General features: G+C 44.1%; 2 protein-coding genes across 4 annotated transcripts in view; one reads left to right on the top strand and one right to left on the bottom strand.

The window, feature by feature from the left end:
- The window catches only part of SMYD2 (SET and MYND domain containing 2), a 48,915-nt gene extending 43,173 nt beyond the window's left edge, over positions 1-5,742 (top strand). The window contains exons 10-12 of the mRNA XM_046683587.1: positions 729-903; positions 3,011-3,119; positions 5,310-5,742. Of these exons, the coding sequence (XP_046539543.1) occupies positions 729-903; positions 3,011-3,119; positions 5,310-5,390 (365 nt within the window). The 3' untranslated portion in view covers positions 5,391-5,742. The remainder of the gene's footprint in view (positions 1-728; positions 904-3,010; positions 3,120-5,309) is intronic.
- Positions 5,743-9,954: 4,212 nt separating this feature from the next.
- The window catches only part of PTPN14 (protein tyrosine phosphatase non-receptor type 14), a 174,063-nt gene continuing 165,575 nt past the window's right edge, over positions 9,955-18,442 (bottom strand). For all 3 annotated transcript variants that reach the window (XM_046681477.1, XM_046681478.1, XM_046681479.1), the window contains one exon: positions 9,955-17,703. In XM_046681477.1, the coding sequence (XP_046537433.1) occupies positions 17,575-17,703 (129 nt within the window). In that variant the 3' untranslated portion in view covers positions 9,955-17,574. The remainder of the gene's footprint in view (positions 17,704-18,442) is intronic.

The following is an 18,442-nucleotide window of genomic DNA, read 5'->3' as shown; positions in this document are numbered from 1 at the left end:
AGTTCCTTGAAGGCCCTCCTTTATTGGGTATTTTATTTGGGGAAAGGCCCAGCGCTGAGGGCTTTGAGTATCATCTCCCCTCATCTCACAAGGACACTCACAAGGGACTGTTCTGTCCTCCTGTAGCAGATGAAGACAGACTCTTAGCTAGCAACTAATTTGCCCAAGGGACAGAGTTTACCATGGCAGGTCCAGGATTTTGCCCCAGGTCTGCTGACTACTACAATCTATAGTCTTAACCACTACCTTATAGCATTTTCTTGGGTGTTGAAAAGGCATTCGATTTTTTACTGAGAGAAGAACTAAAACCAGTAAAAGGAAATTGGAGAAAGGCACATTTTCTCTCAGTGTAAAAAAAGCTTTCCCGTGGTGGGGACTTCTTCCTTAAAAATGCTTCAGCTAAAGTGCTCAGCTTGGGTGAGGGTTTAAATTTAATTGGAAGATTGAAGATTTGTGACCCTAATCAGCCATGTTTACAGCAGAACTCGAGTCTGTTCCCTGTGGCTGAAATTCTTGAGTTGTGTTTAACAGCTGAGGTCTTCCCATTTTTCCTAGTTTGTTTCTTCAAGAAAAATGTGATTCCTTTCACTTTTGCTTGGCTTTCTGTAATTTACTTTTTTGGAGGGTGAGGGGAGGGGCAGAGTGGATGAAATAACTCCTTGAAGGCAGTCCTGGGAAGTCTGCAAGCCAGGTGGGCCCGGCCTGTCGTTTCCTTGACTCCAGAGCACCCCCTAGTGAGCTGCTGGAGATCTGCGAGCTCAGCCAGGAGAAGATGAGCTCGGTGTTCGAGGACAGTAACGTGTACATGCTGCACATGATGTACCAGGCCATGGGCGTCTGCCTGTACATGCAGGACTGGGAAGGAGCCCTGAGATACGGACAGAAAATCATTAAGCCCTACAGGTGATTGCAGTGGCTGTTCCCATCATCTTAGCATGGAATGGAATTTGGTGATTTGGAATGTGTACCCTGGCTGTCTTGCCTCTTGACCGTATTGTGTTGGAACATGCCTAGAACAGCTTTCTCTTCTCTGCACCCACATCCGGAGGTTCAGTGCAGGGTGCTGCTCCATCGGGCCCAGCCTCTTTCCTCCACCATCTGGAAGAGACACCTATGGAGGCAGGTTGAGTTATGCAGGGGGTGCTGGGGCAGGATTTCCCCCAGGATCTATCTGGGGCGCTATCTCCCTAGTGGTTAGTTCAGACCAGTATTAAAAAGCCATCAGTTGGTTTCTTTTCCCTCCTATGCCTTCCTGGTTAAATGGTACTTCTTAATTGGTAAGCAGTGGTCTCAAAAACCCTGCTTTTCCATCATTATTCACACTCTCCCCGCCTTGTGCTTTTAAAAATTGCAGCCCAGTTTGCAAATGGAGAAACTCTGGGACCATTGGGTTGGCTGTGGTTATTCAGTATCCCCCCTAGGTTTGAATAAAACAAGTTGGGTTTTAACTTATGGGAATAATGAATATCAACTACGGGGAAGTTTCTTGTTGAGAGGGTTATTAAATCTGAAAGTAGATGACAGATGGAGCTCATGGCATCGTCCTCTGGCTCTGACTAGCTACTTCATGGCTGGGATGGCCGAGATTGGGTCACTGGGGTGCTTGTCAAACACGTTTATTTACCTTATGAATTGTCTTGGGTCTCCCCAAGACCAAGTGGATCAGAATCTCTGGACATTAGAGATTCTCTGTGATCATCTCCGTAATCCTTGTGTTCCAGAAGCACCCCAGGTGTTTCTCATGAATTTGAGAAGCCCTCAGTACTCCCTTGCCTTCTAAGATTGGGGACTGTGAAGTTTGTGCCTAGTCTGAATTGCCACTGCCAAGTCGCCCTCCACTTACCTCTCGCTGCCCTGAGTAGTCAGCAGGGGGAGCCCAAGGGGAATCGAGATCCTAAAATCTGCTCTTAGAAACAATTTGCTGCACTGGGGATAATCTCAAAGCCTATCCTTCTTCTTAGGGTGGGTGAGGAAGTCCTTTAGCCTCATGCACACTTCCCTCTGTGGGATCTGTAGGGAGGGAGAGAGAGAGAGAGAATGAGAATGAATGAGCTCATCTTAGCCTTGTGGTTCCTCTCCCAGCAGGGTCTTGCAGTGCTGGAGCCTTCCTCAGCTAAGTGAGACCCTCCTGGAGGCCCAGCTCTGGCCTTCTGTGGGGACACTGGCCCCAGGGCTTCCTCCAAGCAGCATGCTGCCCCCTGCCCAGGCATACAGCTACAACATGTCTCTTTTAGATGGATTTTGAGGGTAGAGCAGTACAGACCAGCCTGTAAACACATACCTCCAATACACACATACACACACGCACACACACACACTCATACACTCTCTTGCCCACAAGCTGCCTTCTGGTCTCTGTTCCTAGGGAATGGCTCTTTCCTAGGCAGGCACCATCAGTCAGCCTTCAGTTAAAACCAGACAGAGAATACCTTGTGTATGTAAAGCCCTTCACTGGACAAGAGAGAGAGACTATCTAGAAGAAACAGTTCTCCTGATGTCAGAGAGCTTATAGTTTTGCTAAACCAACTGACATCAGAGAGTGTGAGAGGAGGCTGGGGTCTTGAGACATATTGGCGTGTGTATATTTAAAGTATACTGCCTTGTTAATAGGAGTGGCTAGACCTAAGGTCCTCATAAATAGGGAATGTACTTTAAGAGATGTTTTCCCAGTGCCCTGCTTTGGGTGCACCTGAAACGAAACTCTGGGACTGGGATTGCATGTTGTGTTTTTATAAATGCTTCTGTATAGGATTTCTCCTGCAGTTTTTATATAGCTTTTCAGAAACTCACAAACTGCATAAAATGAGGTGCATCTACTTCCTTGGTTAGAAGTGGTTAGACAGGGTTGAACCATCCACACCTTCCACCCAGAGCCTCCCAGGGTTTGGAGAAGCCTGGCTGCCGTGGAGAGTGTGGCCATGCGCTCGGCAGCCACTGGCTGACTGCTGTGGCCTGTGGGCTGCTTGGCGGCCTTTGACAAGGCAACCTGTTGTCCTCTCTCTTCTTCCAGTAAGCATTATCCTTTGTACTCCCTCAACGTGGCCTCCATGTGGTTGAAGCTAGGAAGACTGTACATGGGCCTGGAAAACAAAGCTGCTGGAGAGAAAGCCCTGAAGAAAGTAAGTCTGTGACGTGAGGTTGGGATTCCCAGTGCCCGGCTGGCCTCCTTAGCATCCTTCCTTCATGCCTGATAAGGCTGAGTGACTGAGGTCGTGGACAATGACCAGCTCTTGACCCATCCTCTGGCCAGAGAAGTGGGAGCGGGTGGGTTGAGCAGGTGGCGGTGGAGAAGGTCATCAAGCCTTTGCCAGGTTTGTATCCAAGCCCTCCCCTAAGGAAAGGGGTGTACACATTGAGAGGGGTTGGCCATGACTGCAGGCTCAGCCCATGCCTGGGGAGAAGCAGGTACAGCGCCTGTCCCATGTGAAGCCATGGAAGCGGACAGACACCACTGGATGGGTCAGGAGACCGTGGTGAGGGAATTTTCCATTTGTCTGCCCTATAGGATTTACAGATTTGTGATAGTTTATGCCTGATTGTGGTGAAATCAAGGCAGCTGGCTATGGAGAGTTCTTCCCTATTAGGATTGTGCCTTTGTGGTTTCTAAAGTGTTGTGATGATCACCATCACTGTCCATTGAGTACTAGCTCCACGCCAGGACCCTCTTGTGTGTTTTTTCTTTTCATTCTCACAAAAATGAGAGTCCTTGTTCAACTGGGTTCTTTCTGAGTTGAAAGCTTCAGCTCCACCCACTCCTGCTGTGACTGACACACAGGGCAAACTGGGACCCTGGGCAGCATCTGCTCCCCTCGGTGTTTCACAGCTGCCCTGCTGCCAGTGGGCGAGGGCACCCGACTCTGACCTTCGCACCTTACAGCAGCTCAGGGTCACCGCCCTGAGTGCTGATTCTCATGGTTCTTCATGTAGAAGTTAGCAGTTGATAAACTATCTTTGGGACAGTCTCTTTACTCCTGTCAGAGAATGTTTGTAAAAGTGAGGGCCACCAACTAGGCCCAGATGCCTAATTCTCCACGTTCCCCAAATCTTCCCAATAGACTATTCAGAAAGATGGAGTAAGGGTCCCGCATCCCCACTGGAAGGGTCAGGGCAAGACCAGGCTACAAGTGTGAGTTACGCATAAAATTTTTTTTTTAAACCATGGAATTTGCCATCTAAGATAACATATTTGTTGCCTTAGTGAGTTGAGGGAAGATAAGATTACCCAGTGTGGTCACAATTGTGACGTGCTGGTGGGTAATTAAATACAAGATCAATGAAGGATAGAGTAGATCTGAGCAAGGAACGTGAGCCATGAAATGAATGCAGAGGGCGAGGGGAGGCATTCACAGCAGAGATTCCTGAAGGCGGACACCGTTACTTGGCCTGCCACCTATTGGTTTGGGATCCAGAAAGAGAATGGTAGAATGGAAAGGAACGCCCGTCAGAATCATAGGCCCATCCCAAATTCCCTGTTTGAGGGAGTGGAGTAATTTAGGTTTTTCTATCTATGAGTAATATAGTTGAATACAAAAGAGCAAAATAAATTCTTATTATTCGATATATACTTCCTGTTTGCCAGGCACTATTACAGACATTATTCTAAACTCTTGAGAAGTAGGCATCATTCCTACTTTAGGGATGAGGCAAATGAGGCACAGAGCACTTAAGTATATTGCCCAAGGTCACACAGCTAGGAAATGATGGAACCTCTGGCACCTCTTCCACTTTATATTGCCTCACTCTAAAGAAACCTTATTGGACACATTCTCTCTAGCTTCCTCAAATGAAACCTGCACCTGTTTTTAAGTTCTTTAAAGAATATGTGTTAAGAGGAAAGCATGCACTGTTTGAAAGGGAAAAATGGTTTAATCACATCTTTATTAGTGATGTAAACCAAAATCAAAGGAGTTTTGATTAAAGTTCACTGTGGCCTTTTCTGTTTCAGCATTGCCTGTTTACGTGGTTTAGCGCAGCCAAATACTTCTGTCCCCAAAGCATTTTTTACTGAAATATCTAGAATATTGAAGCCAAAAAAAAAAAGTCATGAAATCAATTTCTCTGCATCATTTCTGCAGCTATTGCCGAATGTTTTACTCAGAATGTTTAGAGACTGTGTGACCAGTTGGTTACCAGATAATCTTGTCTCTCTATTTTTTTTAAAGCCAGACTCTGGATGAGAATACAGGCTCTAAAAGCCGGATTGTATCCTGTGCCTTAAAGCGAAGTCCGACTTGGATTAAAGTTTGCCGGGGTGGTGGTGCAAGGGGACTGGCTGCAGGTTCTCAACTCTTTTTCTCTCTCTTTCCCAGGCCATTGCCATCATGGAAGTAGCTCATGGCAAAGACCACCCCTACATTTCTGAGATCAAACAGGAAATCGAGAGCCACTGAAACTATGCCAACGTGTTAGTTTTTATTTAAATACTAGCGCAGAAACCTCCAAGGATTTGAATATTTCAAATCGTACACGTCACTCCGGCACTTCCCCAAAATCATTGGAATGAAAATACTACTTGCACTTAAACCTTACACATGGCTTACTTGGAAGTTGGTCTTAATCTTTAACCTTAAATTAATTTTTGGATGCTTTTTTTTTTCTAAGAGAGAATGGCATGGTTTCATATATTATAATATACTTTAGACAGAGTTTAAAAAATTCAATTATTTTTCCCTTCATGCCTATTATAATGTTCTGAACAACCTCAGTGGTGAAAGAGAATAAAAAAAGATTATAGTACTTAAAGTTTGTGTTTTCTTCTATCTCCGGGAGGATTTCAAAGTGGCGGTGGGCCTGGGTCTTGGAGCGGATGTCATGCTTGTTGACACCTCTTCTGAATCAGGTGGGCTCAGGCCGCCCCTGGGGCAGGGAGGTCACGTGGCCTCTAGCTTGCAGTTGCTTTCAGGGTCCACTGTGATGGAGGAAGAAAGAGGGAAGCTGCAAGAAGGGAAGAAAGATATCTGTGGCGGAGAACAATTGACTGGGCACCCCTCACTGGCGGGAGAATGTGCCTGTTTCAATTCTTCCCTTAGTGTCTGGGGTCCATTCAATGCATGAGGCATGCCTCTCTTCCTTGGCTTTTTTTCTCATCTGTCTGAAAGCAGACTTTCCGTCTCTCATTTTGTTGATTGTTCTGTGCCGTACTCTCCTTGTTTGGAAGCACTCCAGGGTAAGCTTGCGAAGGAAGAAAAATTTTCCTTACCAACTCTGTGTTATTGAGCAAACAGGATCGCTCCCCGCACGGCCAGGCTTCCCCACAGCCTGGATGGCAGCAACCTGGGGAGTGTTTGTTAGCAACCACCGCAGAGAGGGGCACAGCCCAGAGGGGTGCTCTCTGTGGAGGTCAGGGATGTTTCTCTTTGGAGTTTCTTGTAGTCCAAAGGCAGGAACATCCCCGTTAGGTAACAAAGCCTGGTGGAGTTTACACTTCATCTTTCTTTCATAGTCCTAATCTGCAGACAGCTTGAACAGCTGTAAATCTGGTACATTACCCTTCCTTACTCGCCTACACACCCCCGCACGCAGCTCTCAGACACACAGTTAACTGCACACAGTGGGAGTCAGCAGGTAGAATGCATTGCTTGTCCAGTGAAGTGCAATGACATTTATTGAACACTTACCCTATACAAAGCACTCTGTGTAGCTCTGTGAGCGCATAGATGCATAAAGCATCGTCCTGGCTCTGTGGAGCATGATGTTTTAAGAATGCTAATGTAGCTAAGCCTAAAATGTGCTTAGCCTACTGTCTCTATAGGATTTATAAAATTTATAAAATTAATACTTTCTGGGGGCTGGCCCAGTGGCATAGTGGTTAAGTTCCCACACTCCACTTGGCAGCCTAGGGGTCATGGGTTTGGATCCTGGGCACAGACTACACCACTCATCAAGCCATGCTGTGGCAGCGACCCACATATAAAATAGAGGAAGACTGGCACAGATGTTAGCTCGGGGACAATCTTCCTCACCAAAAAAAAAAAAAAAAAAAGTAATACTTTCCCAATTTAAATAATACAAACATATCTGAAAAAAAGTAAGCTGTTCCTTCTTCCCTGTCAGTCCCACTCCCCAGAGGTCACCACTGTAGACAGTTTACTTATGTGGTCCCAATTTTTCCCCTGCCTGTATAATGTATATAAATAGATTTAGAAAAACACAGGCAGAATGGTACTGACATATTTTGTAATCTCCTTCTCTGACTTAACAATATGGATCTCTTTTCATTCCAGCATTCACAGATTCACTTCATTCTTTTTAGAAGCAGAACGTTGCATCAAATGTGGATGTCATAAGTTGCTCAGCCATTCTGTTTATGGACATGTGGTTTTCCCACTTTGCTGCCGTGATAAACAATGCCACAGTGAACAATCTCAGACACAGAACTCGGCTGATGTGTCATAGCATTTTTGGAGACAGACTCCTAGAAGTGGAATTTCAGGATCAAATAGTGGAAACATTTTTTTTATTTGAATAAACACGGCCACATTTCCTTTTTAAAAAACTGGCATCAGTTACCAATAGGATATAATATTTTTGGTATTTTTTTTCCTCTACCCTCATAACACTGTATTGTTTTAAAAAATTTTTGCTAATCTAATGTGTGAAATATTTTGTTTTATATGCATTTTTTAATGAGATCAGGCATTTTTTCGTATACTTAGGAGTTGTGTTTCTCCTGTTGATCTTCATGGCCACTGCCTACTTTGCTATTCACGTCTTTCATGATGATTCCTAAGAGACAATGAATATTGAGATATTTGCTCTTCGTTCTGTATTGAAAATATTTCTCCCCTTGTTGTCCATTATTTTCCGTGACACTTGCTGTACAAAGGCAGATTGTTTTCATCTTTAAATGAAAAGGAATAAAACTATTTTTTCTTTGTCTTTGATCTATCTGGAATTGTTTTATTTAATAGTAAGGGATCCAATTGTACTCTTTAAAATTTTTAATTTTCAAAATTGTTAGCCCTTTTGGCCAGCATTGGGCTGGCCTGGTGGTGCAGCGGTTAAGTTTGCACATTCCACCTTGGCAGCCCAGGGTTCTCCGGTTCAGATCCTAGTTGCAGACCTATGGCACTGCTTGTCAAGCCATGCTGTGGCAGGCATTCCACATATAAAATAGAGGAAGATGGGCGTGGATGTTAGCTCAGAGCTCATCTTCCTCAGCAAAAAGAGGAGGGTTGGTGGTGGATGTCGGCTCAGGGCTAATCTTCCTCAAAAAAAGAAAAAAAGAAAAGAAAAAGAAAGAGAGAAAGCAGGCCAGCATCATTTATTGGATGATTTATTGCCCTGCTGATTTGAACTGGTACCATTATCATTGCCCTACGACCTAAGTTTATTTCTGCACTGTTTCACTCCATTGATCCGTCTATTCCAATACCAATAAAATACTCTTAATTATTGTGGCACTGCAAAACTTTTAGTATCTACTGGGGCTAATCTTATGTTCTCTTGAGTTTTTCTGACCATTCTCCCATGTTTAACTCTCCAAAGTACTTGAGAATCATTTGGTCAAGTCCTCTCTGGGCCTCCCGTACCCCCACCCCCCGGAAAAGTGCTGCTGTGAGATTTACTGCAATTGCATGGAGTCAATGACACAGAGAGCTCAGCTCTTCCTCACGTGAGTCTTTCTATCCAAGAATGTGGTGAGTTTATCAATTTGTCTACGTTTTGCCTTAGAGGGGTTCAGTTAGGTTTATACAAGTCCGACACATTCTTCTTAATTCCCAGATTTGATGTTTTCTATAGCTGTTATGGAGGAGTTCTTTTCTTCTCTTACGTTTCCTGTTAAGTCTGACAAGTTTTCCCCATTTGTTAAGTAAAATGTAAAATCACATAAAATAGACATGTTTGATCCTGTTTTTGTCATTTTATTGCATATTTTTCTTATACGTATCTTTGCTCTTTTGGGTTTTCTTCTCTCTTTTTTAAAATTTCCTTCCTCAGCTCTGCTAATATTCTATTTGGAGATAATCAGGTTTACTAGTGGTTAGTGTTATTTCTAAATTATGTAAGACTACTTTTTCTGTTTATCAACCAAAGGAAATAAACCAAGTCTATTTACACAGTCCCTGAAAGAGAAAACAAATTAATGTACCTTTTCTCTTGCCATTCCACTTGACTACTCTCCATTTTCATTGGAATTTTGTCTATTACCATTTTTTAATACTATGTGGCTTTTCTTTCAAGAACCTAATTGTCTTATGGCCACATCACCATATACATAGAACTATTTATATGTTTAATGAGATTTGCTGCCATCTCCTTCCACCACAGAGTGGCCCACAGGATTCTCATTTTCATGATATGGAACAAGCTGACGCCTCTGGTAGATGAATGACTCCTGGTACAGTGACAGGGCTGTAGGCGGGTTACTCACAGAAGTGGTTATTTTGCCCTGTGACTTATCAAAGATACATTAAAAAATATCCACCCTGATCACCAGGGGTTCATGTGTATGTCTACGACAGTTGATTGCCTGAAAATTATGCGGCAGGACAGCCACCTTTAAAGGTAGAGATGAGTTGGGCTGTTAATAAAGTTGAAAGCCAAAAACAAGACTTTGGGTTCTATATCTGCCTGGTGCTTATCTTTTCCAGGTCAACAGTCTGGGATATGAGTAAACATCAGCTGGAGAAAGGGCCATGGAGCTTAATAAGGTTTATCACTGCATTTGTGCAAAAGACCCATTTCTATGTATTCTTCATTGGCCTAGCCATCACCCCTTACAAAAGGTTTCTTCTAACAATGACAACTTTGGAAATTTCAAACTAAATTTTCAGTATGATCAAGTTATACAGGAATGAAAAGTGGGTGGTAATAAATGGGCTTTAAAAAACTCAGAAAGCTGATTTTCCCAGGCATTCCTGCCTATCCCAACATAATCCTAGAGGTAACAGATGTTGGTGCTTTCAACTAATGCAAACATACACAGGACAGAAGAGAGTTAGAAGATGCAACTATTCTCTCTGAAAAAAAAAGTTTATTGCATATGGAAATCAATAGATATCTTTTACAAAAAAGGTTAGAATAAAGATCTCACATTTGTAAAGGCACATATGAAACATTTTACAGCAATGACAAGGGGAGTGAGAACATAATATGTAACTACGACCAATATCTAAATAAGACTTTATAAAAACAGATAGGAAACAGTGCAAAAAATACTGTCAAAAGTCAGTTTTATACACCTCATAATTGTGTATGAAACTGGCAAGCATAAGCTTATTTACTGATATAAAAAAGCACATAGAAGAGCATGCATAGTTTTATTTAAGGCTTTCAATATCATCAAATCGAGAGGGAGTTCATACCAAGGTAAAGTGGACATGAATATTTAGATAAATCACTCCCCAAATTAGGGAATGTCCTATACGCTTCCCACTCCCTCTCTCCCCTTATAAATGTAGTTTGTTGTCAAGAGACTGGACTTCCATCCTGCAAGGTAGCAAGAGGCCGGCCACCACGGGGAGAAGAATGTGTTTTCAGGATCCCAAGGCCCAACCTGGAATGCATTTCTCACAGCAACAACTTCATAGGTGGCTCGATTTCCAGGTCAGCCCACAACAGTCAACCAGCTCTGGCTGACACAGCCCTACATTTCTGCAGTGTTGGAGATCAGAAGGCTTCGGGGGGCTGACCCAAGAACCTTAAGAACAAACTGGTTTCTAAGTTGGGGACTTGTCTATACATCGTTTCAAAATGAAACCTATTCAATGTCAATTGTTTTCAATGATACCACAACAACAGTCCAGTGAAACCAACTAGATTGGCCGGTTACTTGATGTAACACAAATTACATAAGGTTATACGTTTAATAGTCATCTGCATATGTAAACCTTTTTGTCTTGCCATGTAAGTATCCTTAAGCAGGTTAGTTTGACTACTGAAGGAACAAAGGACATACACAGGAAATCATCTCTGATGAAGAGCAAGCTTACTTCTAAAAGGATACGGTGAATAGATTTTTAAGATTCCAAACAGTGGCAAGAAAGTTCAGTCAAAGGGAACTGCAGTAACATTTTACAGAGTTCAAGCTGAAAAAGAAATGGCTCTGAATTACAGCTTTCCGCTCTCTGCTGAAGGTATTTATTAGCTGACACTGCAGGTGAAGGAGGTGGGAGGCCCCTGAGAAATGCTGAGAATGCCAGGCACCCCCTGCTCTGAGAGCTGCCCTAGCAAAACTCAGAGCAAGATTCCTGAGACTTTAGCAAAATGGTTCCACCCCAAGGCACAAAAAGACTCCGATCCAATCTTTTCAGCTTTCTGTGTTTCCCTGAAGGAGGAGGCTGGGAAGAAAGAGTAGAAGTCACAGGTTGGATGGACAGCTTATCCTGCTCCTTCCTAGATAACTGAGACCTGATCACAACTCGTAAATGTTCCTGGAGAGCCCCAGAGCTTGACCTGTTTCACTGGATGGATCAGTCTGTGTAGAGGCTGTGAGGAAGGGAACATGGTTCAGCAGGAAGAAGCTAGAACAAATCGATTTGACTACACACTTCACTATGCCAAACGCAGCCACTGTGAATCTATGTAAGTTCACCTTGAAATAAATACCAAGAATGGTTGCAATCACCCTTTTAAACAGGACTGAAAAATCGAATCCATCTGTTCTTTCATCTCTTCTAGTACTGAATGATAATGTCCATCTCCAGGGGGACAAAAAAGAGTACGTAAGGGCAGCTTCCTGGTTGCCAACAGCTTCGGAGCTCTTTCCATGCTGGTTATTTCCGTTTGCCAGATCTTATTCCTTGAAACTATATAAGCTTTTAAAAGTTAAAATTAGATTTCCTAATTACATAATTTGGAGAGGTTTAAGAGAAGGATTCTCTATGACTAGATTTAACTATTTTGTAGAGGTTGCACTAAGAGAGTAGGGAAAGGAAAGAAAAAGTGCCCTGTTGAGAGCTGATCCAGAAGGCAAATGAAAAACAAGGAAAGGTCGGGACAGCCCTCAAGGAATGAGGTGCTCTTGGAATGAAGAAGGTGACATCAGAAAATAGCCCTGCCCGTGCCCCCCAGTGAGACAAGGAAAATGGCAGTCACGGTACTGACCTCCTCCCAACTTCGGTGCCCTGATTCCCCCCTGGGATCGCAGGAGAGAGGAATCAAGATGCCTAGGAGCCGTGCTTGCTAACTCTGGGAGCCATATGGATGCACAGAAACCCCTGCTAATAAGGCTTCAAGGAAAGGAAGGGCCAGCAGCAAGCAAGGGGAGACGGCATTCTTGAGCAGCAAATCGAGGCATGCATCAGAACCCGTGACACTCATCAAGCTCTCCTGCGACAGTGAAGACAGTTTAAAACCAGAAGCAAGGGTGAGACAGATCCCAACATCACAGCCCAGTCTTTCCGAGGGGTGCCACCTCACCGTTTCCATCCCTCTGGCCTTGCAGAAAGGGATATAGGGAGTGAGAGAGACATGCCAGAGCTCAGAAAATTGTGAAACAATACACTTTTTGATAGCAACTTCAGGGCTGAGCTAAAAACCCTTCCTCTTCCCATTTATAGCTCTTCTCTGGGCAAGCTTCTGGCACTTTTTGGAAAGAATGACCCTGATGGCCAGAAGGAAGAGTGACTCTATGCAGATGCTTGTCATACTCGGGCTGCATGTCAGCTCTAGCCCTCCCGCCTTACAACGAGACGTCCTTGAACTTATTTTTAAAATGGGAGGGCTGACTGCTCTGAAGAGGAGTAACTGAGGCGCATCCTTCCCTTTGCTGCACCGAACAACAGTAAATTCCCCCGTCCTCTGAAACCGACTGATGCCAGATACTCCACGCCAGGCTCACGGACATTTAACAGAGAACTTTTTAGTTTGACCTTGTGAAAGCAGATGCAGCTATATTAAGCTGCAGAAGATAAGGTTGTCAGCTCGATAAACATGCGCACCTACCTGGGTTTACAACCCGAATGTAAAACCTGAGAGCAGACAGGAGAAAGGGTGAGTATTAGCCGAGCTGGCTGTTGAGTTTCACAGGACCCCATGAATAACTGACTTTCGGGGCAACACATTTGGGTTGGCAGAATTTGATTGGATACACCCTCACATTTCTCCCAGGCACGTTGCTGTTAATTTCAACAGATGTATTAATAAAGTCTTTTCCCCCAAAATATCTTAGAAGTTGAGGCAAAGACAAGAGGCATTCTGCTCTCTTGCTCAAGAGTCCAAGGCAAGTGTCAAACAAAGTTTAACATTCTAGAGAGCCACTCTATAGGGCCAACTAGTTCTTCACCCGTAAAGCTGGAAGCCACTGGAACATCTGTGTGGTGTCCATGGAAAACCTCAATGTCTCCATGTGGAAGCCCTGCTGGATTAGTTGTTCCTTAGCTCACGAAGAAATCACTAAACAAGAGCGTGACGAGTGTCTGATAAAATCCACAGCCAAGAAAATAAAACACAGCAGCAGAAGAATCTTTGGTAAAACATGAAAAAGCTGAAGTCCCAAAAAGGGCCACCTTAAGAGCCCAATAGTAATTACTTGGTGCTTCTGGAAATTTCTTACTCTAGGACCCCCAACAATTATTCCCAACACAGAGGAGGAATGAAGGAGTCTAAGCTCCCTGGCATACATCTTAGAATGCCCTTGTACCTTCTCCCCCTCATCCACCTCAAGTGACTGACATATCTCCCCAAAAAGAAAATCAGTAACCATACCCACTTTCACCATCAAACATACCACTGGCAGCGGAGGAGAGAAATTAAAAAGCACATTCTGCTTTCTGACCAAGGACACCTTCAGGTGCACACATCATGTTTCATTACCACTGGGCTGAAGTCAGCTAACACAGATGGTACATCAAGAAAGGATGGGAGCTGAAAACCCCATAATGATGTGCCTGATGGCCAACCCTGCCTATGAGAATCAACGGGGTGCTAAGTCTCTGCAAAGAGTACTTCCAAGCCCCAGAAGATGGCCCATTCACCGAGTGTGGCAAGGGTCACTACAGCGAGGCAGCAGGTTCACAAAAAGAGCCAAGAGCCCACGGCACACACTTCATGTTCATTAGCACTTGTTTGGAGAAATGACATACGGCGTGCTGGGATCCATACTATATCAAGGAGAAGAAACAAACTGTACATATTAGGTTGACTCATATGAATTTCCTGTCATTATACATAAAATATGATCCAACTACTGGAAATTTCATATGGGTCAACCTATATTAAGCTGGAAAAGATAAGAAAAGTAGGCAGCTAGAGAAAAATGCTGACCTACTGTGCCCACTGGAGTTTATAACTGAACTGCAAGAGCTGAGAGCAGGCAGGATAAAGGCTCAGTGAGTACTGGGCAAACCAGTGGTCAAGTCCCACAGGACCCTCCCAGCAGAGCCCACAAAGACCATCTATCCAGGCTGATGGAGGAAGGGGCCAGAGATGGCCAAGGGACTCATAGGCAAACAATGACAGATTCATTACAGTCAAAAAACTTAAGTTCTTCTCAATCTAGGACCACAAAGGTTGTAAAAGTAAAATTCTGTTTAGGCTCCTCAAAAGTTTATTACTCAAAATATTCCATGTGAGGATGTTTTCACCTTCCCTAATCTTCCTGGGCCCCTCCAACTGAGGTGAGGAGCTCAGCCCTCTTTCCTCTCCTATAAAGAAATCAGCATTGACATCCCTCTCTAACGCAGCTAAATCCTCCTTTACTTCCTATCCAGGGAAAGTGGTGTATAAAAATGTAAATGCTACCAAAAGGTGGTCCTCCTGAGGACCCAAGGAAACCAATAATGCTCAACAGGACCTGACTCAGCTTTGCCAGCAGGTTCGGCTCAGCTCAAGGATGAAGACGTCAAACTCAGCCCCCATGATCCAGGGACCACAGTAAACAAGGATGAAGACCGAGTCAATGTCTCCAAATGAGCGTGGATGAAAGAAACAAAACATCTCAACTGGAAACTTCAAGACCAGAGGCCTGAAAGTGGTGGATGGCTTTGTTATGAGATGGTATCTTTTTTTGCCCTCCATTTTTAATTTTCTCCCTTCAAACCCAAACTACAGCAACAAACCCTGACAGCTCCAGCTTCAGACTTGACGCATCATCAGGAGCTCATTCCAAAAGCTCTAACTAGATAACTAATTTAATACACTTTGCTTCAAGGTTTATTCCTTGGCCGGCTTCCCAGATATAAAGCATCTCTGGGCAATTATTATGCAGATGCCACTGAAAGGACTTTAAATGGCTGCTGCTAATTTAATGGGAGATATGTTGGCATTTACTGGAGATGTGAAAAGGAATGCAAAATGTGCTAAAGGACGAAAAGCTTTTGTTTTTAAAAATGAAATATGTGGAATAACTTTTAAATGTTTTCCTTTGGGTGTCAATATAAACGTTGGCTAGGAAATTGGATAGTAAACCCACTTCTTCCCTGCATTTTGGGCACTAATGAATATTCTGTAGCATAAAGTGGCAACAGTGGACGGCTTGAAAGGAGGACCACGAGCGATGAGCTCAAAGAGACAGCAGGTCTACATGCTGCCCACATGAGACTTAATTTGAACAGTGCCCATGTTGGGGCCTAAGAGACGAAAGAGAAATACTGACGTTGTTCATCAAACAATAAACCAGTTGCTGCAGACCAACTGTTAAAACATCCCAAACAGCAGACTATCCCAAGGATGGAAAATCTCTAAGGAAAGGAAACAAATACTTCTTTGCCTGTTGCTGATCAAATTCTGGGCGTCTCATAGTGAAGGTTATGAGCTCTGTTCCACTGAAAATACAAGTCATACTAACGGTTTTCTTTTTTAGAACATACACCAGGCTCCCCGAATCTACAGACTTCAGTTGAAGTTATACTCCTTGACTGATTCTGCAGACCTTGGAGGAAAAGAAAGGAGGCCCTCCATCTCCAGACACACGGAGTCTAAATACAGAGAATTACAACCCCTAGGAGGAGGTGAAACTGAGTTGATGGCGAGCCCGAAGTCGTTCATCGGGAATCTGCTTCCACACCCATCTGCCAGCATGTGGTAACAAAGTCACAAAGGCACACTCTTTCTGGTTGTTTGATGCTGTTCTTTGCATTTTCAGCTCAGGGAAAAAAAAGAAAAAGGCAGCAGTGGAGGAAGGCAGGATGGAGCACCTCAATGGTCAATTCTAAGACCAAAACCACAATTTAAAAGTTGCATCCAAGAAAAACTAGACAGTAGAGAGGAAAATTCCCCAAAATTCAGCAAGAGGGAAAATGCATGGAAGATGATTTATTGTGTACTAACCTCAACCTCAGAAATTCAGAAGGACAGTGACCCATGAAGGCACAGTAAGAGACAAACCAAGAACCGAGCTTCAAACTCAGCAGCGTTAATGCCCTCACTGACCAGAGAGTGGATCGTATGGAGAAAAGGAAAGCAGCAAAGGACTTTGGCACAAATTCCACCGTCTTCCATCATACGGGCCCAGATTTGGACTACAGGGTCCTGAGTGGGCTTAGTTCTGCTCTCGCAGACCAAAGCCTGGAGACGACAGCAGCACAGTGGGGGTCATATTTGGTGTGGCTCCTGGCCAGGCCCCTGCTCCCTGAGTGCCAAAGAACCCCCATAAATCAGCCTTCCCAATGGTTTCCTTTATAACCCTTCCAATGACTTCATGACTGATGCAGAGACAGAACGCACCCAGCACCTCGACCTCAGGCCCTCATCCAGCACACACATCATATGTGAATAAGAAACAGGATCAAGAGCCTGCCTGCCTCCTTTCTCTGCTCTATTATCTTTTCTCAATCAGGCAAGAGGCCTAGCTGCAAAGATGGCCTGGCCCAGGGCCTCAAAGGCCACCAGACTGGGGCCCATTGGGCAAACGAGGAGAAGCAGCAAACACTGAGGCTGCAGTTCCCGGCAAGGAGACCCAGGCTCCAGAGCCCAGCACAAGGTGGTGGAGAAAGACAGAACACAGAGCTCCTCATTCAGCCTGAGTGATGGCAATTACTGCACCATAAAAGGAGCATTTCCCGGAGCTTTTCCCACCTTTCGCTCAAGCTTGGGGGCAAAAAAAGAGACAACTGAGGGTGAAAACAGAAAGGAAGAGAGAGGAAACTGTTCATCAAGCCTCACGAGCCCCAGAATATAAGAGAATAGTGTCTTCTCCTTCAGGGAAGGGTCTTGCCCTTCATATTTTAGGATATCTTTATATTTTAGGATAAATTCATTTTCTTTCCATCTTTGATTTGGGCACAAGCAATTAAGCTGATGAATTTCAGTTGGTTATAAATATGGCTACACCTTCACTAGAGATGCATTCCCTTATGCCTCTGTCCCCAAAATGATCCACCAGGCAACCTTTCCCTACTGACATATTACAATGCAGATCAGTCAAAATGTGGTTCAAAAGAAAAGTACTATATTATTGTGAAAACTGCATTACAATGACTCACAAAAGTTATTCCAAAGGGGAAAAAAATAAATTATCTCATATAAAATAATACATGAAGTTTTGAATGATCTTGGCTCCCATCTTCAGGGAGCCTGTGGCCTGCCGGCTCCAGCCATCTGCACTGTACTGGAGGAGCAGATGTTGTCTGGAGGTGCCTCCCCATCTGCAAGATGGAGCAGGATTCCTCTTCCAGGAGCTGGATCAGGGGGTTAAATGAGTCTGGAGTTTTGGAGGAACTGGATGAGAACTTGGTAGACAAACTTGTACTGAGCGATGGTCTGGATCATGAACATCCTTTGCTCCCTGAGGAGCCTCAGCATCATGGGCACTTCCACTTTCTGCAATAAAAGAGAAAAAGGACAAGATCTTGAGATGGGGGGCTTCCCTTGGGTCATTCCTCATTCCCTCATCCAGGAAGCATTCGCTCACTGCCCACACGCAGGTACAAGAGAAAGCAAAGAACTGGGCCCCCTCTAGGTTTTCCCAATCAAAGACTTTACACCAACAACTTGAGCACCTGGTCATCATGTACCACGGGTGTGATATTTTAAATAGAGACCAGTCTGTTAGAGAAAACACAGAGGCTGGAGTTAAACCCAACTGGTACTCTCAACTCTACCACGCCCAGTGGTAGGACTGAAGACATCTCTGGGTCTTAGCTTCTTCCTTGGTAAAACAAGGATAATGATGCTTCCTCTAATGGCAGTGTGGCCTTGCCCAAGTTTGTAACATTTCCTCAGCAATAACATGGGGCGATAAATAGTACCCACCTCACAGGATCGAATGATGAAATGCATGTAAAGCATTTAGCACAGCGTCTGGCACACAGTGAGCTCTTAATGAAGACTACTCACTACTATTTTATTAATATTAATCAAATAAGAACAAGCATGCCCATCGTGCCACGTCACGGGATCATAATCATGATCAAGCAAGATAATTTACGGGTAAACCTTTAAAACGTCAAAGCACAATCTCTGAATGCCAGTCACGTTTGGAGTGAAAGCCTTTAACTGAAAATGTCTTGAGTATTAAATGAGCTTGCCTATGTGTCAATTCATTGAGAATACAGATTTA

The sequence above is a fragment of the Equus quagga genome, chromosome 13 (genome assembly GCF_021613505.1).
Source record: "Equus quagga isolate Etosha38 chromosome 13, UCLA_HA_Equagga_1.0, whole genome shotgun sequence".
Taxonomy (NCBI): domain Eukaryota; kingdom Metazoa; phylum Chordata; class Mammalia; order Perissodactyla; family Equidae; genus Equus; species Equus quagga.
This window is presented reverse-complemented; position numbering and strand designations above follow the sequence as displayed.